This window comes from Musca domestica, unplaced genomic scaffold (assembly GCF_030504385.1).
Source record: "Musca domestica strain aabys unplaced genomic scaffold, Musca_domestica.polishedcontigs.V.1.1 238, whole genome shotgun sequence".
NCBI lineage: Eukaryota > Metazoa > Arthropoda > Insecta > Diptera > Muscidae > Musca > Musca domestica.
Genome location: NW_026712271.1, coordinates 659,562 through 685,255, shown reverse-complemented (window position 1 = coordinate 685,255; position 25,694 = coordinate 659,562). Strand labels below are relative to the sequence as shown.

The 25,694-nt window shown below is 36.6% G+C and overlaps 2 protein-coding genes across 2 annotated transcripts in view; one reads left to right on the top strand and one right to left on the bottom strand.

The window, feature by feature from the left end:
- Window positions 1-16,029, top strand: part of LOC131802740 (ATP-binding cassette sub-family D member 3-like) — a 41,705-nt gene extending 25,676 nt beyond the window's left edge. Inside the window, exons 2-11 of the mRNA XM_059123188.1 lie at window positions 3,192-3,304; window positions 8,566-8,756; window positions 8,815-8,912; window positions 8,984-9,164; window positions 9,233-9,515; window positions 9,582-9,679; window positions 12,134-12,224; window positions 12,316-12,535; window positions 15,005-15,179; window positions 15,248-16,029. Of these exons, the coding sequence (XP_058979171.1) occupies window positions 3,192-3,304; window positions 8,566-8,756; window positions 8,815-8,912; window positions 8,984-9,164; window positions 9,233-9,515; window positions 9,582-9,679; window positions 12,134-12,224; window positions 12,316-12,535; window positions 15,005-15,179; window positions 15,248-15,661 (1,864 nt within the window). The 3' untranslated portion in view covers window positions 15,662-16,029. The remainder of the gene's footprint in view (window positions 1-3,191; window positions 3,305-8,565; window positions 8,757-8,814; window positions 8,913-8,983; window positions 9,165-9,232; window positions 9,516-9,581; window positions 9,680-12,133; window positions 12,225-12,315; window positions 12,536-15,004; window positions 15,180-15,247) is intronic.
- LOC109612834 (uncharacterized) lies at window positions 5,248-6,145 on the bottom strand. The gene has a single exon (XM_020037236.2). The coding sequence runs from the start codon at window positions 6,036-6,038 to the stop codon at window positions 5,346-5,348; it is 693 nt and encodes a 230-aa protein (XP_019892795.2). The 5' UTR covers window positions 6,039-6,145; the 3' UTR covers window positions 5,248-5,345.
- Window positions 16,030-25,694: the final 9,665 nt, after the last annotated feature.

Genomic DNA, 25,694 nt, shown 5'->3' with positions numbered 1-25,694 from the left:
CGTTTTAAATTTGAAATCGATTGGAACTAAAATGTGGAAGCTATAACTTCTCTTTATCGACTTTATTCTACTCGGACCTTAATTGTACCATCCAAAAATTGAATATATTTGGAAAAACGTAGCATGGTTGGTGTATCATAGACATTAAATTAGAGAGAAACATATTCAAATCTGAGAAAATTTGGTAAAGGCTTCTAGGCTATATCAAATATTTTGGGTCGTATATCATGGCTTTGGGAAAACCACAAGTGGCTATCTTTAGAGCACTCCAGCAGTTAAATTTGAATAAATCTTTTGTGTGTCGTACCATCAATCGTTACCGTCATACTAGAAGCGTAGCCCGACGTCAGCAGAAATGGTTCGAAATGTAAAGAAGCGACTTGATAGAAACCCGCGTTGCAGTGGCCAAAAAAATGGCTTGTGAGCTGAACATATCGCAATATTCCATTCGGCAAATATTGAAAAATGAGCTCGGGGTAAAGCCATTGAAATTCCAAAAGTGCAAGAACTTACACCGCACCAGAAAGAAAATAGACTCAAAAGAGCTAAGGAGTTGCTTCGCTTGGCCGAAAGTGATGAACTTCCGAAATTGGTTTTCTCCGATAAGAAAATAATCGATGTCCAGCAGTTTGTAAACAAAGAAAATGATCGTTTTTATTTCCAAAGAGGTCAGCTGAAAATGTGCCTCTTCGATTGGCCACCAGAACTCAAGCGCCGGTCATGGTAATGGTGTGGGCCGCCTTATCAGCCGATGGTCGCTCTCCGTTCGTATTAATCGACCGTGGCATCAGAATAAATGTCGAATATTATCGCGAAAATATTCTGGAGGGTGTATTAAAGCCACCGGAATCTTGGGAGTCTGTCTGGGGTATTTTGGAAAGCAAGGTTGGCACTAAAAAAATACCAAAGTGTCGATCACCTCAAGCAAGCGTTTCACCGGGAATGGGCCAAAATACCGCAGAGCAAATTTCGGGCAGCATGTGACGGTTCATTGTCCGTTTGAAGGCCATAATTCGTGCCAAAGGCGACCAATTCAAACAAATCTAAAATTATTCTAAAATTTGTTGCTATTTCCGACACTTTTTGCTTTCGTTCAATAAAATTAAAAAAAAAAAAAATTAAAAATTATGGCGTTGCGGTTTTTTTATCTCACCCTGTATAGTAAGCATTCCCAAATCCACCTTCTTCTCTCAAAACTATATAAATAGACAATTTTCAGTCAGAGTCTGTAGTACCTATCAGGAACTACACATATGAAATTTCTAACAATTTCGGTGAATATTTTACCTTAAATAGTCAAAATACCGAATATATGGAGGTACTGATATATGGGACCTATACGAAGACCCGGACCTGCATAGACAATTTTCTTCCATGGGCTGTAGTATCCAGTACGAACTTCAAATACCAAATTTTAAACAATTCCGGTGAATAATTTTGCTAAAATTATTAAAATACCGAACATTGGGATTTCAGACAATTTCATTCTTGTCTTCTTGTCTTCATTCGTTTTTACTCTAACGTGATTACAGCAGACGGACGGAGAGAAAGGACACATCGTGAACCTATATAGACAAAACTCTTCCAGGGGGTAAAGTACTCAGAAGGAACTCCTTTTGTGGATTTTCAGATCATTTCAAAATTGGGCTACAATCATACAAATATAATAAGGGGGGGCTACCGTTATGTGGGGACTATACCATATCGTGGACCGATATAGCCCACCTTGACATGCCTGCAGACAAAAGACTGATCTGTGCAAAATTTTAGCTTCCTATATTCATTGGTTTTTAATCTAACGTGATGGCAGCAGACGGACCGACAGGATAGGACATATCGTGGACCTATGTAAAGAATACTCTTTCAGGGGGCAAAGTACTCATAAGGGACTCTTTTGGTGGATTGTCAAAAAATTTAATTGAACATTTTGGCTACAATCATTAAAATGCCGAATATCGCGGCTGGGGGGTACCATTATATGAGGCTATATGGGGGCTATACCATATCGTGGACCGATATAGCCCATCTTGACCTGCCTGCAGACAAAAGACTCATCTGTGCAAAATTCCGCTTCCTATCTTCATTCGTTTTTACTCTAACTTAATTACAGCAGCCGGATAGACGAAAAGGGCTAAATCGTCTTAGCTTTACGCCTATCAAGAATATATATACTTTGTTATGTCTAAAATTATTATTTCGTTGAGTTATAAACGGCATGACGACCACACTATGTATGGTGGTGGGTATAAAAAAAATCAAAATAGGCAACACTGTTTGCCGGTAGTAATGCCAACAACATACACAACGTAATAGGTGGGAGGAAGGGCGGGTTGGTTTGCCATGTAAACAATACTCCACCCTCGCGTATGGCGTGTCACAGTCAACACTTTGTTTGTATGTTTACTGAGAATGTTAAAGCTTACGCTCCTGAAAATTAGAGAAAATAACACATCAACAACAAAAGGGAATTGTTAAAAAAATTTTATTGAATTGTAATTCTAATTGCGTCATAAGTTTGAAAGTTAAACAGTGTTGGTCAAATTTTGATGTCATTTTCTGGGAATTGTTTTGTATGGCCTATGCCACCATTTAATTTGGATTAGCTACTGTATTCTTATTAAGTGATTTTTGTTTATTTTATTCGAAATGACAATTGATATGTTTTTGACGACTAAGTCGCCAGTAGGTCAACACATTTATAGGATCCACATTTTGATTTCTTGAAGATGCTTTGATTCAGAACTTGAAAGAATTTCTTTTGGTTTACTTTTATGTACAGTACGCCATAAAAGGTAGTTGGTAATTTGGTTGAACTAAAAAATGTTGCTTTTAAAGGACATTTTTCTAGTATTTTTCTGGTTATGACAATTCAAAATTACAATATATTACTATATCCCCAACGGAACCAAATTCGAATTTTCTGGCTAAAGGCCTTTTGTACTTCGTTCGGTTTTCGATAAACTTAATATTCGCTGACAATAAAAGGAAGATTTCCTTCAAACAAATTCTACGAAAAGGATGATTCTATATTATGGAATTTTACTAACCCATCTGAATGAAGGCATAGTAGTGCCAAAGTCTATGCACATTATATCTGTCGGCCTTCATAGCTAATATTATTTTTTTGTTTAACATATGTTTAATTAATAAATCTCTTAATTAATAAATCTCTTTATAAATTATTTTTTCAGAAAAAATGGTTACGATGAACGAGTACAATACACTATCACAGAGAAAAAGGACAAGAAACCACCAAAGGCCCATGTAAATGCATTGTTTTTCAAACAGTTGCGACAAATTCTACGTAAGTATAATGACATTATTTAAAATCTTGCATTTTTATACCCTACGCTTGTCTGCTGTACAGGGCATTACGTCTTTGTGAATTATTTTGTAACATGCTGAAGGAAATGAAATGGATCGTGATGAAGATCTTCATAGAATCACATTCTTAGTTCATTTATGTTTGCCTATCCAAGTATTTGGTGTAAACCAAGTTCAGGTCGCATTTATTTTCCGATTGAGATGACATTTTACACAAATCATTTTTTTGGCGAAAAACGAAAACTTTTTTAAATTTTTGAGTATCGGTCTAAATTTTGATGAAGCTCCCGTTTATATCTTCGTTCGATTTCGATTGATATTGGTATTATTCATTCAAATACAATATATTTCGGCTCATCCGACCGAATTCAGTCTAGAATCAAATACTTTAAATTCAGTGAAAATCGGTTCAGATATAGCTTTAGCTCCCACAGATATGTTTCATCCGATTTGGTGTTTAAGTCCTCACATCCGTAATATGCATTCCATACCGTCGCTCATACGGTGGGCAAAGAGGTATGAAGATGAGGTCCCTCCAGGATTTTGTCTCCAGTCTCGCCACCGTAGTATCTCCGCCACTGAACTTACTAAATAAGATTAGGTTTAGATTTTTTTTAGCAACGATGCACGTCCTTACCTTGTCACCATGGGAGACTGCGTAAGATACGTACGTCCCACTTCCTAGTCCAGTCACTCGCTTGTTGTGGATATAGAGTTCCTGAACCAGGGCTATGTCTAATTCAGCTTTCGTGAGGGATAGGAGAAATTCGGCAGCAGCTGCATTGCAGTGATGCAGATTAACCTGCATGATGTTAAGCTGCTGCTGTTTCCTTCCTCCTAATGCAGTGGTGCTAGTCGGAAACGGATCCAAACGGTTCCGAAATGCAACTTGACCCCACGAGCTTGAAGATAATCCTGGCCATCCGTATCAATAGATACCTCGACTACCCCCCTCAATGCTCGAACTAACGATAAGCCAGTTGTCTGTTCTGAGGTTGGGGGTTTGTTTGCTGAGTATTGTCAGAATGCGTACCGTATTCACCGATGGTGGTGGCAACCAAGCTGTCAGTACTTTACGGCAGGGGATCTCCTTCAAGGATACAACCGCTAAATTGCAAATTTGGTAACAGATATCAGCTACAGCTCAGAAATACCTCTGCAAAATGTTATCGAGATCGCTTCAGATTTAGATTTAGCTTTCTTCATCCGATTTCACGTTGATTATGCAACAAATGTGAAATATCAGACCAAATTGGATGGATATTTGGATATTTAATGGAATTCACCCTGGAAACTAATACGACATTCCACATTGCTTCGATATGCTTTTTTTAATATAGTCCTTCTCAAGTCATATCATGCATCATCTATGTCAATGTTATTTGGTACGGGAGCTACAAATGCCTTGGTCAAATTTGGGGGAAATCGTTTGAGAGTTGGATATGCATCCCAAATGTTACTTCCCTCTAATTTCAAATTATAACTAATCTGAAGCTCTACTATATATTGGTAGCTCTACTAAATATTCTTATTGGTGTAGGTTAGCATATTGCCAGCCCGAACGAATTTCGAACTTTTTCACTGGTTAGCCAATGCAAATCCTTTCATTTTTGATTAGACCGGAGGACAACTTTTTATACCACCTACCATAGAAAGAGGGGAGGGTATATTATTTTTACCCTTTCCTCTTCACTCTTCTAATTCCCGCACTATTTGAACGCCTTGGGCGGAATGTTACAGTGTTCTGTAATCATGTTCATTTTAGGTTTTGTGTCGAATCTCATTTGAAAGAGTATTGACTTCTCACTCAATCACTAAGTGGTCTTTGCTCCCCATCCAGTTTCTCCACTTTATTGATAACCCTCTACCAAATTACAGATGTCTTGAAATAAAGTCAAAAATCTTTGAACAAAATCTTTAAAGTACAGTGCTTCCATGTAATGAGAGGATTCCGGTTTTATTTAAAATATTTTGTAGGGTTACAACTGTGTGCATTGCGTTTTTATTGAAACATCCACAAATTAACGACGATATCTTCTTCGACTGCGATTACGTCGGCGATAAGGACTAGCAGTTGTTTCAAATTTATTTGGTTGTAGAACATCATCATAGTTTAAGGATCCGACATTTGCAGACACGGGGCAACAATTGTTTGATTGTTCGGAATCTTCCCTTATTTTACCATGCCCTGCTCGTAAATTTACAATTCGTAGGGAATTTTGCCATAATTTTGTACAATTTTCAATAATTTTTCGACACAAACGCACCGATTTCTTTTGCAATAAATAAAAATGATCGGTTGCATAACCAACACATATAAGAAATGTTAAACTTAACGCCGTTGTTGCTGTTCCCAGTATATATTGTTCCCAGTCCATGTAGATTTTTGGCCGTAGACCAGCAACAAGAAATATAATTTTGATCATTCTGCACGTTATATTCTCAATGGTACACCAAACAATTAACGCACTGAATTCGACAAGCAATAGACTCATCACTGTTTCGGCTGCAACCTGGCACAGATACGGCAGATGCCTATATCGTAGAGGAAATATTTCGATATCCAAAAGTAAATCGAAAAATCCTATTATAAATAACCAACTTGCCAAAGTCGGAGCATTGGAACACAAATCGGCTTTCTGTTCGATGAAAAATGATACGCCCAATATCGAATGTAGCGATGCTGTTATTGCTACTGCCAATCCGGAGACCATTTCTGCGATGGGGTGAAGGAATTTTTAGTTATTACAAAAATAAATTATAAAACAATATTTTTGTAAAGAAATTTAAAGTTCTTTTTATTGACAGACATTGCCAAGACTGATTCGGTGAATACTCAAATTGCTCATCAAATTTTTGGAAAATGTTTACCCCGATAGTTATCCACTTGCAAGTTAAAGCGGAAAACTATTATGCGTTTTGTACGAGTCAAACTCTCTGGGACTAAGCAATGTGAGACACGCATACCGTAGCTATCTGCGATGAAATTGGAAGAGGAACAAGGTTTTCAAGTCTCTTGCCGGCAGCTCTTGGGGAGCTAAGAATGAGAGCGAGTGAAAATGGCAAATTTTGACTCAGTAACTCAATTGTTCTCTCTCTAAACTGAGTAGCATTCATTCTGAAGCGATTAGAGAAGCTATGGAGAAATAGGGTGTTGTTTTTGTAGCAGTAGTACATGTAGATTTTTGTATTCTGCTAATCTGGTTCAAGCTCCAGATTTAAAAATTCGGCTACTTTAACGGGCTGTAGTCAGAGATCTTCCGGAGTGAGTTGGGTAGGTTTGGCTGTGCAATTCGTCAATTCGTGCCCAATACGAATTGAGACGACTTCACCATCCTGAACGTAATTGCGCCAAAACTACCCCGGTTTGTCTAGACAGCTTGTGTTTTTCACCTGCAATAGATGGGGGTGGACTCAGAGGACTGCATTCATCCTATAATTGCTGATAGCATCTGCGACTGACTGCATCGGTATGAATGCCACTCAGGCCTGCCTGATAGACTTCTTGATCAAGAGGTTCTCTCTTATACCGTTGGACCTCCCTCTCTAGATCGTGTATGTCCTTCCTGACACGCCTGGGTGGGGGAGTTGTATACACCATATGTTGGTCGGGATGACACTCACGGTAACACCCAATCAGGTACTGCAACGAAAGCATATGATTATGTTGACGTAAGGGAAGGACTTTCGCCTCCTCATGTAGATGGTCCACTACGACTGGCGTCCACACATATAGTAGGTAGTTCGCTGCACGTTCTCAAATAGTATGGATTGATCTATCAAATACCTTTGTTATGGTTCCTCCTTCGCTTCGCCCTGTCGCTTTCGGGGTGCTCGACAAATTGTCGGTTAAAATACTCAGCGGAACTCTTCGGATCAGTCACCGTTACGTCGTTCAAAGTGACTGAGGTCCTATCATCCTTTTTTTCCAGGGTTCGACAGCGACACTTAACCGTTACCCACAGCTTACTCATACCGATTCCAAATTTGCAATGCTTCAGATGGTCTGATCACTTTTTCCTCTGATGCTCCTGTACCAACCGGTTGACTTCCACTGTCAAATCACTGATTCTAGGATCAGTAGGGTTTTTACGATGGAGATGTCACGTTCATTACAGAGTGAATACCGGCCTCGGAGATCATTCGCTAGCAATTGCTAAGGGCTACCTCTACATACCAGATTATTGCTAAACTGCGTTTTAGATTGTGTGTAGCCCCGTAATTCGTATTGGGTACGAATTGATAGCAATGTTCAGAAAATCTGCCTACCATGTGGCAAAGGCCTATATGAGACGTTGCACATCTTTAATTGCCCAGTCCAACCTACTCACCTAACTTCAGTATCGATGTGGATCCAGTCCATACAGGAACTTGAAGTTAGAAGCTGAACCACATTAGAGTTGCATCAGAACGAACAAGCATCACGAGCTGCTATAATAACAACATCTCCGTAAATACCAACTGTATTTGTCCAGCAACGAATGCCTTCCGGCCTTTAAGTATAGCTACTTTAGCTCCTTTATAACGGCACTTCTCGGTTATCAGATTTTGATATTTCAGTCACATATCGCACGATATGCTGCCCGACAAACTCTAGTAGTTTTGGCTAAGTTAAGATTAGGATAGTGCAGCCGACTCAATTCCTATTGGGAATTGGGATTGATAACGACCTGCAGAACATCTGCCCAGTTTGTGGCACAGGTCCACATGACACGGTGCAACTATTTCGCTGCCAAAACTATTCAACTAACTCCAGTATCGTTGTGGACCCAACACGTATAGGTTGCTTCTTTTTTTAAACTGGACTTAGAAGCAGAACCGGATTGAGAGAAGTCAGAACGAACACAGCTGTATGAGGTTCTACAACAACAACGATCACAATTTGAAATTGAGCTTCTTTATTAAACTTTAAACTTTTGCAAATTTATTTTTTAACCATGCCACAGCCATATTCTAAACATATGGTACATGGCAGAACGTGTGAAGAATTTATCACTGTTTTTTCAACATCGGGCGCTAAGTCCAACGATTTGCTACTCCTTTTAAATCTTTGTTAAACCTATGAGGCTCGGGACAATGGCGTACCCCACTCAAATGATGAAATCCTCCATAACATGTTACAAAATATATGCACTTCCATTCGTAATCCATCCATAGGTTTCAAAATAAAAATAATGCCAAGAAAAAAATTCGCCTAAATTTGGAGAAGTTCAACATTAATTGTAATTTTTTTTCTTGCAGCCATATTAATTCCCAGATTTTGGAGTATGGAAAGTGGACTTTTAGTTCTGGTAGCAGCTTCACTGGTTGGACGCTCTGTCAGTGATATTTGGATGATACAAAATGCCACTGTGGTGGAAAGCACAATTATCCATATGAATAAACCTGCGTTCCAAAAAGCTTTAATAAAATACTTAGCTGCATTGCCAATGGTAGAAACAATTTCATATTTCTATTAAATTTCCACTTTAATTTCATTCTATCATTTAGATTTCTGTTGTAACCAACATCTTAAAATGGAGTTTAGGTGAACTGAAACTAAGATTTAGAACAAATTTAACACATCATTTGTATAATCAATATTTGAAGTAAGTTTTGAAAATAATTAATAAATTTAATAATATATTTTAATAACAAATATTGTCATTTATACTCACAGCGGTTACACCTACTACAAAATGTCCAATTTAGACAATAGAATAGCCAATGCCGATCAATTGTTAACAACCGATATTGATAAGTTTTGTGAAAGTGCCACAGACTTGTATTCGAATATCAGTAAACCCATATTGGATATATTCATATATGTTTATCGTTTGACCACAACTTTGGGTGCCAAGGTAAAACGATTGGTTCCAAAAAAACAGTGTTTCAAAATCTCATTAATTTACATTCATATTCATTTTAGACACCCTCCATACTTATGATGTATTTAGTGGTAGCTGGTGTTTTCCTTACACGATTGCGTCGCCCCACTGGCCGCCTCACTGTGGAAGAACAAAAACTTGAAGGTGAATTCCGCTATGTTAACAGCCGTCTGATCACAAATTCCGAAGAAGTTGCCTTCTATCAGGGCAATACACGTGAAAAGCTAACCCTGTTGGCCAGCTATTCGAAATTACGTTCACATTTGCGTAAATTTTTGGAATTCCGTGTTGGCATGGGTATTGTGGACAATCTTGTGGGGAAATGTAAGTTTCGTGTTCTTTTTTTTGTGAATCTAACTGCATATTTAATGTATTTCATTTTCCAAACAGATTTTGCTTCTATTGTTGGTTTCTATGCTGTGTCCATACCCTTCTTTACTCCCAACCATCCCATGTTGTCTGGTGAAAATAGTGGCAAACGTTTACAAGTAAGTTAAATGGCATAGAATCAATTTGATTTTTTTTTTTAATAGGGGAAAATTTTTTCGAATTTCAAAATAGGGATAAAAATGCTACGTTCCATAACCAGGAGCAATCATATTCTTCTCATATATTTTTTCCATATCACAAAGGAAAAATTCGTTATTGCAATAACAAAATTGGCATTCTTGCAGATCTAGAACAAATCAAGTGCAAGGAAAATACTTTTTATACCCTCAGTCATATTGGCTAGAGAGAACATATACCATTTGATACGGCCAAAACTTGCCTCAACGAAATAACGGTTTTAAATACTAGGTCTCTTTGGAGTCGATCTAGCGATGTCCGACCATCCGTCCATCTGTCTGGCTGGTGCGCACGATAACTCGAAGGGTGTTTCCGATTTGATCCGAACTTGTTACATTGTAATATTAATGTCAAACTTAGATCGAGTTCGGAGTTGGGCAATATAGGTCCATTCCTTCTGGTACCTTCTTCACAAAATGTCAATATTTTCGAAGAAAATAATTTACTGGAAAGAAAGAGAAAGGATAATCCGAATTTTTTCCAACTTTGCAAATCCTAATATTTGCATCAGTGCTAGGTCAGGTTCGAAAATGGACAATATCGGTCCACTCCAACAAGTACCTCCCCCACAAAGGGTCCAAATATTGAAAAATTATAACTCCTAAAAAATGTGATATAAGTGTCCGATTCTCTTCAAATTACACGTATCACAATATTTGTATTAAACCAAGGTCTGGTGTGAAGATGAACTATATCGGTCCACTCCTTCTGGCAACACCCCCACAAAACGTCGATATTTTCAAAAAAAAATCTGCACATAAAGAGAAGCAATAATCCGATTTTTGCAAATCCCAATATCTGCGTCAGTTCTAGGTCAGGTGTAAAAATGGATAATATCGGTCCACTCCATCAAGAGCCTACCCTACAAAGGTTAAACATTTTGAATAATCATAATTCGTATAAAATGTGATGTAAGAATCCGAATGTCTTAAAATTCCACACATCCCAATATTTTTATAAACCCAAGATCTGGTGTAAACATGGAATATATCAGCCCACTGCTTCTGATACCTCCCCCATTTTTGATATTTGAATTTTGAATTTTAAATATCCACTGAGCTCATAAAACGCGAAATTAATATCCGATTCAGATTTGGCACAGCTCAATATTTCTATCAACACAAGATCTGTTATAAAGATGGTAGAGATAAGACCATTCCTTCTGGTACCTACCCCACAAAGGGTCAAAGTTTTTTAATAACAAAAACGATCATAAAAATCGAAATAAGCATCCGGTTCTCTTCAAATTACACACATCACAATCTTTTTATTAAAACCAAGGTCTGGTGAGAAAATGGTATATATCGGTCCAGTCCTTCTGGTACCTCCCCAAAAAAGGGTCAAAATTTTGAATATCCACGAAGCTCCTAAAACGCAAAATCAACATCCGATTCCATTTAGACTTGATACATCTCAATATTTTCATCAATACAAGGTCTGTTATAAAGATGGTACAGATCGGACTATTTCTTCTGGTACATCCCTCACATAGGGTTCAAGATTTTAGAAAATCAAAACGCCTAAAGAAAACAAAATAATCATCCAACTCTCTTCAAATTTCACGCACCCAAATATTTTTGCTAATGGAAGGTCTGTTGTGAAGATGATATATATCTGTCAACCGCTTCTGGTACCTCACCCACAATGGGTCACAATTTCCAATACTTTTATCTGTCACAACTTGCGAAACAAGTCGGCGTTTTTAAAGAATAAAACTTGCTATATTTAAATAGAAATCTAGAAATGTATGATTTCGCATAAAATTGGGTATAAATTTTCGATTTCGTTTAAATTTTGCACATATCAATATTTTTATCTGTATTAGATGAATATAAAAATGGAGTACTGCGATCCGCTATATCTGTTAACTCACGCATATATCCACATTTTCCAAAAATTCGCACATATCTCATATAAAGTATAAGAAGTTGTCGAAATAGTTCAAATCTGGCACGTTGTAATCTGTTTATATCAGTCTTAGGTCTGTGTATATAGTCTTAGGTATTGGCCAACTGCTTCGGAACCTCCTCTATAAAGGGTCAACAGTTTGAATAATCATAACTCAAGGCTGGGGGCATACATCTGTCGGCAAAACCGACTCATACTATTTTACTTATTTTCATATTGAATATTCTTATATTTGATTTGAGTTTAGAAAGTATACATCCGCTCCACATGAAGAGCAATGTTCTATTATGTTCACTATGAATAATGAATATAAATGCAATGATATTTTAATTATGTTTTTACTTTAGTTCACATATTATGTATTTATTTCCATAAGACCATTGTTGTTTATACTTTATAGTTCAGGAGTTTATGTTGAAGCCTTTTTTCTTTAATTTTTTTTTCTTTCGTTCCCTCCGTCCAATTAGGCTTACTATACATATGGTAGAATGTTAATTAAGCTTGCAGAGGCTATTGGTCGTCTTGTGTTGGCTGGTCGTGAAATGACACGTTTGGCTGGTGAGTATATATATTTGTTTTGAATTTCCAATTTAATTACATACATTTATGCTAATTATTTGCATATTTTCCACAATTTACTTTTGTTAAGGTTTCACTGCACGAATGACCGAATTAATTAAGGTATTGAATGATCTCAATAAGGGTACCTATGAACGCACCATGGTCAACAATACCCTGGCACAAGAAACTGGCTTTGGTCCAGGCAAAGGTGAAATGGTGTTTGTTGACAATATCATTAAGTTCGAAAATGTTCCGTTGGTTACACCAAATGGTGATGTTTTGGTCAAGAATTTGACCTTTGAAGTTAAGTAAGTATAAGAACTTTTTTTCGAAATTAATTTGAGATATTCATATTACGGATCTAAAAATATCTAAAGCATTATTGTAAATGATAAATTGTAGAAGGTTTTCAGAGTGGGAAATATAATACTTCGATTTTAGAGCCTATTAAATAATTTGCCGATGAAGCAAGTTCCTTATTTTAAAAATTATCACTTAGAATATTACTTCAGTGTTCAACAATAATTCTTAGTCTTCTGTGAGCAAGCGTGGGATTTCAATTGCCGGAGTCATAGACTTTTTTGTTGTTGTGGATTAAATATTTCCAATTTAAATCCCTATCATCGCATATAACATTGATTTCGATCTGCTCGGAGAAGAGACAAAACGGATAAATTTTGGTAACTTGTTGCTGTTGTTGTAGCAGCTCATATTGCTGTGTTCGTTTTGACTCCTCCCAATCGGGTTCTGCCTCTTAAGTCCAGTCTCAAAAAGGATGTTACCTGTACGGGTTAGGTCCACAACGAGACTGGAGTTGGGTGAGTAGGTTTGGCTGGACAGCGAAATAGGCGCAGCGTGTCATGTGGACCTGTGCCACAAGCTGGGCAGATGTTCTGCATATCGCTGTCGATCCGGTCTCAATAGGAATTGAGGCGGCTGCACCATCCAGATCTTAACTGAGCCAAAACTACTTGGGTTTGTCGGGGCAGCTCTCGCTCCTCAGCTCCTAGTACAGTATTCACTCTATAACCTTCCATGACTACTGAGACCACGTTATAGTGAATACTATTTAGTCCCGCTTGAAAGGCCTATTGGTCTAGAGACTCTCTCTCATACCTCTGTATCTCTCTCTAGATCATAATGAAGGTCTTTCTAAGGTTTCAGGGCGGATGTTGCCTATCCACCAAATGTTGATTCGGATGGCTATGTCTGTAACACCCAAGCAGTTATTGCATTGACAGCATTTTATTATGCTGTCGCATCTGTAAGACCTTCGCCACCTCATGTAGGTGGTCGACAGGTGTCATGAGGAGGCACCTTATTGCGGTTCTAAGAGCGGCATTCTGGTAGAAATGAATATTTTTCCACTGCGTAGCACAAACGTTGGCGGACCACACCGAAGTCGCATAGTTTATCACAGACTGGGCTATCGCGTTGTAAGATGTCAACAAGGTTTCCTTATCAGCTCCCTAAGTGATGCCAGCCAGAGACTTGAGAACTTTGTTCCTACTTCTAATCTTATCGCAAATAGCTGTGGTATGCGCGGACGACTTGAAGGAGCTATCGAAACTGACCGCTAAGACCTTGGGGTAGTTGGTGGTCGGAATTGCAACACCATCAACCTGCACATTCAAAGATAGTCTCATCTGCGCAGTCCATATGTTTAAAGCTGTGCCCGTCGATTTAGTGGCGGATATCTTCATATTCCCCGCAGTGAAAAACTCGGTTAGATCAACTATGTAAGCGTTTAACCGATCGCATATGTCATCTATGATTGGTCCGGACGTCACGAACGTACAATCATCTGCGTACGTTATTATCTCTATGCCGTCTAGAGGTCGGCAGAGGTAGAGGTTAAACAGTTCCGGAGATATCACCCCACCTTGGGAAGAACTCCCTGTTTCGACTGGCGTCCAATCCCACGGCGGCCGGTTCTATGACTCAAAGAAACAAATCTTCGACCAGGGGCCGCCAACCCAGTAATTACATGATTTGGTAACTTGTACCTTAGGGTGCTGTACCAGGCCATCTTGGGTCTTCTTTGAAGAACAGCTTCACGGCTCTTACGAAGTGTGCGAAGGCGTGAGAGTAATCGAGCAAATTTCCTCAAGATCCGAAGACTGTAAGTCTTTTATTGCCAGATCGCCAGCTTTCTGATTTCGTTCTTTGTGCAAATGACTGGTTCCCAGCCCAGACGAAAGCAGTTTGCATATTTCTTAGAGTTGATCGATATTTCAGGACGACATAAGATTTGAAGTTCAAAATGAAATGGTTTTTGAGAGCCACCAAACTGACTTGCCTTAAACTCTGTAATCTTAGCTTCCAATACTGCCGTCTAGCGATGGATTTTGATATCTTGCACCATGGGTCGTTGTTCCAGGTTATTTTGGCTTTTCCTTGAAGAACAGTTTCAGGACTCTGACAAAGTGGGTGGTTGGGTAAATCAGAAAAATTGGGACTAGGTCTAGTGACAGCTTTCTTATTTCCTTCAAATATCTTCAAATGACCCGTTCCCGGCACAAACGGAAATCAGTTTGCAGGCAGATTTCTCCGAGAAAGAATTATATAGAAAAACGACCTTATTATGACCTTATTCAGATATGAGCTCTTTTGAGAATTGTCATTTGTAAAAAACACGCATTTTTTTTTAAATATTTCGATTCAAGATAGGTTTGTAAGTGAAATTTTATGAGGATCCAAGATATAAGCAGTATCAACTTATATATTCTTATATATTTATATTAATAGAACTAATACTAAATACAATTCATCCTCAGATCTGGTACAAATGTGTTGGTGTGTGGTCCTAATGGCTGTGGCAAATCTAGTTTATTCCGTATTTTGGGAGAATTGTGGCCAACATGGGGCGGCAAGGTGGTCAAGCCAAATCGCGGCAAACTTTTCTATATACCCCAAAGACCCTACATGACACTTGGTTCATTGCGTGATCAGGTAACTATAAATGTAACAAATAAATTTTGTATTCCTCTAAAATCACATCAAAAATCTTTTCCACACAGATAACCTATCCCCATACCCGTGAAGATATGCGCCGTGCTGGCAAAACCGATGAAGACATCATGCAATACTTGGACATTGTACAATTATCCTATTTAGAGCAAAGAGAAAATGGTCTGGATGCCGTTGAGGATTGGATTGATGTGTTGTCGGGTGGTGAAAAACAACGTATTGCCATGGCTCGTCTGTTCTATCATAGTCCACAATTTGCCATTTTGGATGAATGTACAAGTGCCGTGTCCGTTGATGTGGAAGGCAAAATGTATAGCTATTGTCGTGAAGCTGGCATAACATTATTCACCGTGTCACATCGTAAATCATTGTGGGTTCATCATGATTACTATTTGCAATTCGATGGTCGTGGTAGCTATGAATATGGTCGCATCGATCAAGACAAGGAATATTTCGGTTCATAAATATATAAACAAATGAAACATAAACCTGCCAACATTTAAATGCTGTGTGCGTTGGCCAAAAATGTACAGAAAACAACGAGCGGTAGCCATGCATCGCCCCTTTTTTACAGCAACAACAAAACTACAACTATTTGACTATCATATAGTGGCCAAGATTTCTTTAGTGTAATTTTTTATTTTTATAGTTTTTTTATTATTACTACAAGTAGAACTTCATAGAACAATTGTGTTGAATTGATTTGTAAACTTAAAACTTTCCATTGCACATGATTCCATTATTATATAATAATTTTCAATCCGCTCTGAGCTACAAATTTTAAAAAAATATAGTTTGCTTTCTAATAAAAGGCGTTTTACAATCCTTGGAATTGATTTCCTTAACAAAAACAAAAAAAGAACAACTTTGGTGCTGGTTTAAAATATAAAAAAACGAAGCGAAAATGAAATTTATACAAAACTATTTGTAAATTAAAAAATACTTTTTTTAATAATCTCTAATTAAGTAAATTCTTGCACTCCCATCCAGACATATATCCTTCCATATTCCCGAAACCATTTCTTATTATATTTGGATATGTTTTCCTATAACTAATTATTATTTTTTTTTTTGCAACTCGATTTGTATAGACCATTTGTATGAAATGATGTTTTTAAGTTCTTGCTTGTATTGTGTGGTAAACTTCATTAGATATACATATATGTAACAACATGATGAAACAAATAACACATTTTGTATTACCTAAAAAGAACATAGAAAACCCTTATTTACTTTAAAACAGTAGCTATATGTATGTGTATATACCAATGTCATCTTTATATACAAGCAAATGTGTAATCTATTGAAAAAAGTGAAATAAAATGTGTAAAAAAACATCTTGACCTTTTATTTAATGAAAGCCCATTCACAAAGACAGATGGTCTTTGTTATCTGGGAATTTATTTTCAATCATTTTCTCATGTTACAATCATTTTGTTATTTTCTTTTCGTTCCTCTAACGTTGATAATTTTTGTTACGACTATTACTTGGCTTTCTGTTGCGAGTACGATTTTCGAATGCTCTTGGTGGTGGCAAAGTGTCATTATAATTTGAAGAAGTTCGGGTTATCCGTGTCGAATTATTATGTTGTCTCATCGATGGAAGTGTGTTATTTTTACTCTTCCTTTGAAGATATTTTTTCCAATTGAAATTATCACTTGCAGCACTTCCAACAATCCAAAGAAATATTGAACTCACAGCTATAGTTGTAAGTCCCATTGCATATCGTTCCCATGCATTATAGATGGTTGGTCGTAGGCCAACACCAATCAATATACTCTTACATATTTTACATGTCATCTTTTCAATGCTGCACCAAACAGTGGGCGAAATTAATTTTGCCAACGAAAAGGCAAACAGGATCTTAGCTGCAATTTGATACAGGCGTCGCACATGACTGTAGCGTTGGGGAAAGTTTGCCATATCGAAAATCATAATAAAATATCCAATTGAAAATAGTAGTTTTGCAAAATTTGTTTTTGTTGTACATAATTCGGATTTCTCCTCCAGATAGTATAGCAGGGACCATAACACATGCAATGACACCGGCACAGCTATATTCATTGTAGATTTTATTTTTTGTAAATAAATTTCTAAAAATAAATAGTGACTATTTTGAAATGTGTAAAAATACTTCTTTATTTGAAAATTGCCAATAGTTGTCATGATTAGAGGCGACCGGCAGGGTTGTTTCATACAATATAATTAGTAAGGTATAGAAATATAATAAATATAGGTACATATAGTGTGCGAGTTGCATCGCTACTAATTACAGGCGCGTTTAGGAGCACACCCCAATCCGCACTAGACACCCTACTCAATTTAAAACTGTTAGGTTTATTTGTAGAGGAACAAGTTGCTAGGTGTGCGCTGCGACTTAATGAACTGGGACAATAGCGGAGTCAGCCCTTTGGACACTCCGTCATTCTCAAGTACGTGGGAAGCATAATAAATCAGGCTATAGCTAGCGATTATATACTACCTAGGCACAGCTTTGAACTACTTGATATCCATATACCTAACAGGGACATCTGGACCCACGACACTCCACCTTTTAACGGTATAGTTGTCTATACTGATGGGTCAAAGATGGGAAAGTGGAACGGGAGCTGGGGTCTACTACAAACTAAACAACAACTGTAGCGTTTTTCAGGCAGAAATCTTTGCTGTCAGGAAGGCCATAGAGCTGCTAGCAATTAGAATCAATGAACTGGATGGACCGTCAAGCGGCCCTGAAGACTCTAAATTGATTAACAATCAAATCTATGGCAGTTCTGGAATGCAGTAATGCTCCGGAAAAGGTTAAATCGTTTGTCAAACTCTGTTGGGTCCTTGGGTACTGCAACATATCTGGCAATGAATCGACTGATGAATTGGCCAGACGCGGATCTAAATCAGTAGATCTAGAGATAGAGAGCTCAGTGAAGCCACCCTTATGTCACTTCTTCCAAGTACTGCATATGCATTATCTTGGGAAATTTCAACATAGCTGGCTAACTGGAAGGGCATGTAATATTTCCAAAAAGATTTGGCCGGTGAACTCCAAAAGGAGATCAAGATCACTCATATCCATGACGAAGCTGGACTTGAAGCTTGTGGTGTGCCTAATTACAGGACATTGTAACATAAAGGCCATGACATCCAATGGGGGGGGGGGGGGTGTGCTGACGACACTTAATACTGCAGGCTTTGCCAGGACGAGGAAGAAACTAAGACGGTGGAGCACTTACTCTACCACTGCAGAACTGTTATAGGAGTGAGACAGAGGCTACTGGGTAAGCAAATTCTGCCAGATTTGTCTTCCCTCTCCGACATCGAGCCCGCAGACATCCTTCAGTTAGCCAGAAGACTAAAATAGCTAAGGACGACACGTTGATACACCGTGGATGCAAACCTACCAACTTATCTACTCTTTATTCAGATTCTCACTTCTTCACTATTCGCTATTCATTTCCTTTTCTTTTCTCTATTCTATTCTCCTATCTTCTTAATTATGATGAACACAATGGACCAAAAGTTCTCCGAGTGAAGTGGTTGTTTATACCGGTTGTTTAAAGCTCACATCATTTAACCTAACCTAACCTAAGTTAAAAAAGCGAGATAGTCCCATAGTTACTTTTGAGGATCTTTATAGAATCACTTTCTGAGTCGATTTATGCATGTCAGTCCATCTGTCCGTCCGTCCGTCTGTCCATGTGTTCTTGTGAACAAAATGCAGATCCCCTTTATTATCCGATTGAGATGACATTTTCTGAACAATATTTGTTTGTCCCAAGGACGAACCTTATTGAAATTGGTGATAATCGGATCAGATTTAGATATGCTCTCATATATATCTTCAACCGATTTAGGGTTAATTGTGCACCAAATGGCAAATATCAGTCCAAATGAAAACCGGCTGAATTCAGTTTAGAAGTAAGTACATAAAATTTGGCGAAGATCGGTTCAGATATAGCTATAGCTCCCATATATATGTTTCATCCAATTTAGTGTTTAAGTCCCTCATATTCGTAATATGCATTCGACAACAACGATATTTGGTACCAGGTATGTTATAGATCTCAGAAATACCTTTGCCAAATTTTATCAAGATCGCTTTAGATTTGGATATAGCTCCCATATATATCTTCAACAGATTTTGGGTTAATTGTGCACCAAATGGCCAATATCTGTCCAAATGACCTAAATTTTAGCACATCCGACCGAATTCAGTCTAGAAGCAAGTACATCACATTTGGTGAAAATCGTTTCAGATATTGATGAGATAAAAAAAACTGCAACAAAGTCAAACGCCATAATTTTTACATTTTTCTTTAATTTTATTGAATGAAAGCAAAGAATATCTGATCAAATTTCAAATCAAATTTTAGAAAAAGTTTAGATTTGTTCGAATTGGTCACCTTTGGTACGAATTATAGCCTTCAAAAGGAAAAGGCGCAATGAAACCGTCACCCGTTCCCGAAATGTTGCTCTGCGGTATTTTGGCCCATTCCCGGCGAAGCGCTTGCTTGAGGTGATTGACATTTTGGTATTTTTTCGTGCCATCCTTGCTTTCCAAAATACTCCAGACACAATAGTCTAACGGATAGGTATCCGGAGATTTTGGTGGCCATTTTTAACCATTCTTGGGTGGCGCGAGTGCGATGGTGCTGAGTCCTGTTGGAATGTCCAAGGTCTGCGGCCAAAATGTTTGCATGCCCAAGGCTTTAATACACCCTCCAGAATATTTTTCCCATAATATTCGGCATTTATTCTGATGCCACGGTCGATTAATACGAGCGGAGAGCGACCATCGGCCGCCGCCATAACGGCCCACACCATCACCATGGCCGACGCTTGAGTTCTGGTGGCCAACCGAAGGTTCACATTTTCAGCTGACCTCTATGGCAAGTAAACACGATCATGTTGTTTGTTCACAAACTGCTGGATATCTTATAGAGCTCAAAAATACCTCTGCCAAATTTTATCGAGATCGGCTAAGATTTGGATATAGCTCCTTTATATATCCTTAATCATATTTCAGGTTTATTGCGCAAAAAATGGCTAATATCAGCCCAAATGAAGGGAATTTCGGGACATACGTTTCTATTTTGTGGAACTCGGTTCCAATATATATATTTTTAATATAATCCTTCTCGAAGCAAGTGCATGATATCACAATAAAAGATTAACATGTTCCTAAAAAAATGGATATGCCTCCCATATATTAGTTCCCTCGGAAATCAAACCATAACTGCTTTAAAGCCAAAGGTTGATAGGTGGTATGATCTACTTCAAATTAAATATTTTGTTACGGGAGCTCTACTAAATATTTTTTCCTTACTGGTTTTTATTAAAAAAAACAATCTTCAATTTTTTTTATTTCAAAAAATTCTATATTTTCTTTTTTATGTATATATTTTATTGACCATTTTACAAAGTATAATAATATGACATAAACATATACATGGATACATAAGTATTTGCGTGTGTGTGTGTGTTTGCTTTGTGGTTTATGAACTTGCGCATATTTCTTCATATTCGTTCTTATTTTTTGTGATCCAATTTTAGGATAATTTTTTTTATACATTTAAAACTGTACGGTCGATCATTTGGTTTTTGAGGTTATGTTCAGCTATTTTTTATGAGAATAATTAATTCACATTGTCGGCTTACATAAAATTTTAGGGGACTTTTGTTCTTGTTGTTGTAATCTTAGAAGTAATTATTTATAATTATTTGTATGTATATTTTGCTAAGTTTGTTTTTCTTTTTTTTTTTTTTGTTCCTTAAAATATCTCCTCATTGAATATAGGTTGAGATAAATTAATTTCAAATTAAAATGTATTAATTTGTGGTGTTGTTTTTTTTTGTGTATATACAATTAAAATGTTTTTGGGAATATCGGGTTTTATTTTTTATTTGTATTTGAGCAAATTGAATACAGATACATGAAATAATAGCTTGATTTTTGTTTTATGGCTATTGTGGCTGTAGTGGTATGCTATGGTTATTGTAGTTCTTTTTATGGTTATATTAATTAATATTTAGTTGTTAATTGAACACTGATTAATAAAATGAGGAATATTAAATTTACCATACATGCAGCAAGGTCATAGGAAAATTCAGGATTAAATTATATTATTTAGGCTCAAAATGAAATTGTTTGATTTTTGAGTCATAAATTTTGTTATTGGTTTAAATTTTATTCCACACCAAAAATTTGAAAATTTTTATTTCATTAGGAGTTGAATAGAAAAATGTGCACAATTTGTATAATTCCGACACCAAATTCGGTTAGAAGTTAAAATCAAATGCTTTAAGATATTTTTAATCAATAATATTTTTAAACCAAACCGATAACCGTTAAATTAATTGTCCATCCGACGATACGACACCCCCTATGTCAACGGTCCGTAGACCACCGAAAAATTCGTCAACCAATAAACAGGTATCATCGACAATCGTACGAGACGTCGAAGCGACCTTCTACCACTTATAACTGACTGCCCGATCGTTCAAGCTGCTATCAGACGATAACAGCGTAAAATTCTAAGGCTGGAAATACATAAAGCGCATATTTGGCTGGCTTAAGTCATCGGCTGGCTTCTTCGGAAATGAACAAAGGAGCCTAGGGCCAAAATCGAACTAATTCAACCTAAAACTCCTTTGTTCATCTACGAAGAAGCCAGCCGATGACTTAAGCCAGCCAAATATGTTCTTTATGTATTTCCAGCCTAAGACGATTTAACAATGCCCGTCCGTTTGTCTATAGTAATTATGCTAGTGCCACAAAAAATTAAGATAGGAAGCTTAAATTTTGCACAGCTTACTCTATTGTCTGCAGGCAGATCATGTTCGAAGATGGTCTATATCGGTCCACGATATAGGGTATTTTGGTGACTTAAATCACATTTTTCAATGAAATTGTCGGAAATTCTACAAAAGGCGTTATTTGTAAGTACTTTACACCCTGAAAGAGAATTTTCTATATAGGTCTACGATATCGTATATCCCCCATATAACGATGATTTCAGCCAAATTTTCAATGGAATTGTCTGATGGGTATTCTCACATGGGTATTCTATCTCCTTCTGTGTACTTTACCCTCTGGAAAGGAATTGTCTATATAGGTCAACGATGTCGAATATCACTCATATAACATTACCTCCCGATATTGGGTATTTTGATGTTTTTGGCGACATTTTTTACCGGAATTGTTTCAAATTTCGTATTTAAAGTTCGTAATTGGTACTACAGCCTTCATATAACGATTTCCTCTATTTTCGATATATTGATGATTTTAGCGGCATTACTCACCGGAATTGTTTTAAATTTTCGTATTTGGGGTTCGGAATCGGTACTACAGCTTATGACAAAAAAATAATTACGAAGGAATACGTCTTCGTATAGCTCCCTTATAAAGGTTATCATTCAAACTGTATTTTTCGGAATTTTTTTGGAAATTTTTCAAGTTCCTTCCAAATGGTGGAGGCTATTAAAAGTTCGGCTTAACCGAACTTAAAATGCACCTAAGTTCGGTTAAGCTTGATAATTTTTACGTGCTTTATTTCTTTTTTATTGAGGAGAAATTGTTTTGTTTTTACAAATCAGCTGATTGCTTGCAAGTTTTTGCAGTATTTCGTCTGATTACTGTTAAGACCTTTTTGAAAAGAGAATAAAACTACTTTACTTTCTCAGAAAAAAAGCTACTTGACAATTCCTGCAGGAAAAGTTTCCAGACAAACCTACTTTTATTTCGGAAACCACAATCAAGCCTAATTGTTTTATTATTATTATTATTATTATTTTTTTTTTTTTGAGAAAAACAAGATTGTACAATCGGAAATTTTTCCTTTAATGACTCTTTATTTTTAATCCTAAATTTTTAATAGAATAATATGTTTTAGATGCTGAGTTTATTGTTATGGAGGTCAAACTGTTTTGTTTTGACAAATCAGCTGATGGCTTGAAAGTTTTTGCACGGTTTCCTCTTTTTACTTTTCTCAATTTTCTAGCAAAAGAGAGAAAAAGGAGTAGTTTTGCTTGAGTAAATATTTGTAGCATTACGATTTCATAAGCTTGCAATTTCCTAAAATCCCACTCCAAATTCTAAATAAACTGACGTGTCTTGTCTTTTTTTGATTTTGAGATCTGAAATAATATATCTTAAAAAACCTTCTCCTATGACCTCGCATTGCATTTATGTATGCAAGTCATTGTCGACTTGTTATTTGTAACATACTTGTATTATACTTTTTTCAGTTTAGCATTTAAATATTCATAAGTTGTAGTGTTTCGACTTGTTTTACTTAAACTAATATTGATTTTATCAAAAAATGTACTAATTTTATTTTCTTTCTTTCATTTATAATTGTTGTTTTATTTCCTTTCTTCTATTTATAATTGTTGTTTTTCTGTATTTAATAATTTCTTATTTATATTATTATATATATTTTGTATTTCTGTAAATATTATTTTGTTTTTTTTTTGTCTTGTCTTATATAAAGTAATTCACTTGAAATTGCATTATAGTGTATTAATATTTTTTGTTTTGTATTTGTATATAATTTTTTTTATTATTATCTTTATTCAAATTAATTTTTATTTTGTTTTTAATGATTTTTGTTTTAAATTTCAATGTAATTTGTTGTTTAAATCAATTGTTTTAATTTTCTATAATTTGTTACTAATTCAAATAAATTTGTTCTAATTAACGTAGTTTTAATTTGTTTGAAAAGGTTGTTGTTGTTGTTCATTTTTGTACTTTTTGTTTTGAAATTCATATTTTAAACGATATGAACTATTCAAACAAAAGCCAACTTCACTGTCGTTACAGCTTTTCGTCGAGTGATGAGTTGTTGTGGTGAGCACGAAATGCGCCAATGAAGAGAAGCTTTATATGTTGAGAGAGTAAAATTTTATCCCTTATAATAAAATCATTTTGTGAAGGAGAAAAATAATTTTATATACAATAATAAAATTATTTTTCTCCTTCACAATTTATTCTACATTTTATATATTTTTAATAAAATGTAAAATATTTTCGTTTTCCTCAGGATTTATGACCATTAAAGGTAACATTTAATGAAAAGCCCCCCAAAAATAATACCCATCACTCCACCGAATTTTTGTTAAATCAAACAAACCACGCCATTTTTTTTTTTGTTATATACATGAATATTAAGACGTTGCGAAATATTATATCTGACTAGTTACCTAAAATTTTGTAAAAATTACTGCAAATTGCTACTGGAAGTCATAGGTAAACACCAAAGATCTACCAAAGAAATCGGTTTAAGAGAGAAATTTGAGAGTTCTTTTACAGAGAGTTTGCAAATTCTGGCCAAATTTCTTGAAATTATTCAAAAGCCATGAAATGAGTTTTCGAAGTCGAGTAGGTCGTCTGACTCAATCAGATTGCTGACTATGCAAAGGCGTGCTGGGAGCCATGTGGATAAAAAGACAAAACCAATATTCCGTTGTATATACAGGGTGAGGTAAAAAAACTGCAACCAACTTCAGACTGCAGTCATTTCTAAGCCACTCGTCCGACAGCTGTTAAAATTATTCCAGTAACAGCTCATTATCTTGTTTACAAGCGTAAAAAAACATTTTGGTGAGAATTTTCCAGAACAAAAGTTATTCGTGATGGAATTCAAGCGTGATAGTGTGTTTTTTATATTTGGCTGGAAAACCAGAAGTGGCTATCTTCCAACATTTAAATGTGAATAAATCTTTTGTGTCTCGTACCATCGCTCGTTATCGTGATACTGGTAGCGTAGCCCGACGTCAAGGAAGTGGACGGAAGAAAACAGCAACATTAGCATAAATGGTTCGAAAAGTAAAGAAGCGACTTGATCGCAGTGGCCGAAAAATGACTCGTGAGCTGAACATATCGCAATATTCCATTCGGCAAATATTGAAAAATGAGCTCGGTGTAAAGCCATTGAAATTGCAAAACAGAAAAATAGACTCAAAAGAGCTAAAGAGTTGCTTCGCTTGGCCAAAAGTGGTGAACTGGCGAATTTAGTTTTCTCCGATGAGAAAACATTCGTATTCCAGCAGTTTGTAAACAAACAAAATGATCGTGTTTACTTGCCAAAGAGGTCAGCTGAGGTCCGCTCGTATTAATCGACCGTGGCATCAGAATAAATACCGAATATTACCGCGAAAATATTCTGGAGGGTGTATTAAAGCCTTGGGCATGCAAACATTTTGGCCGCAGACCTTGGACATTCCAACAGGACTCAGCAACATCGCACTCAGAACGTGCCACCCAAGAATGGTTACAAAATGAGGTTCCTCGCTCCATTTCCAGTGCACAATGGTCACCAAAATCTCCGGATACCAATCCGTTGGACTATTGTGTCTTGAGTATTTTAGAAAGCAAGCGCTTCGCCGGGAATGGGCCAAAATACCGCAGAGCAACATTCGGGCAGCGTGTGACGGTTTAATTGTCCGTTTGAAGGCCATAATTCGTGCCAAAGGTGGCCAATCCGAACAAATCTTAACTT

Bases quoted from the DNA above. Each gene is read 5' to 3' on its own strand.
- LOC109612834 (XM_020037236.2), bottom strand. From the start codon at position 6,038: ATGGTCTCCGGATTGGCAGTAGCAATAACAGCATCGCTACATTCGATA.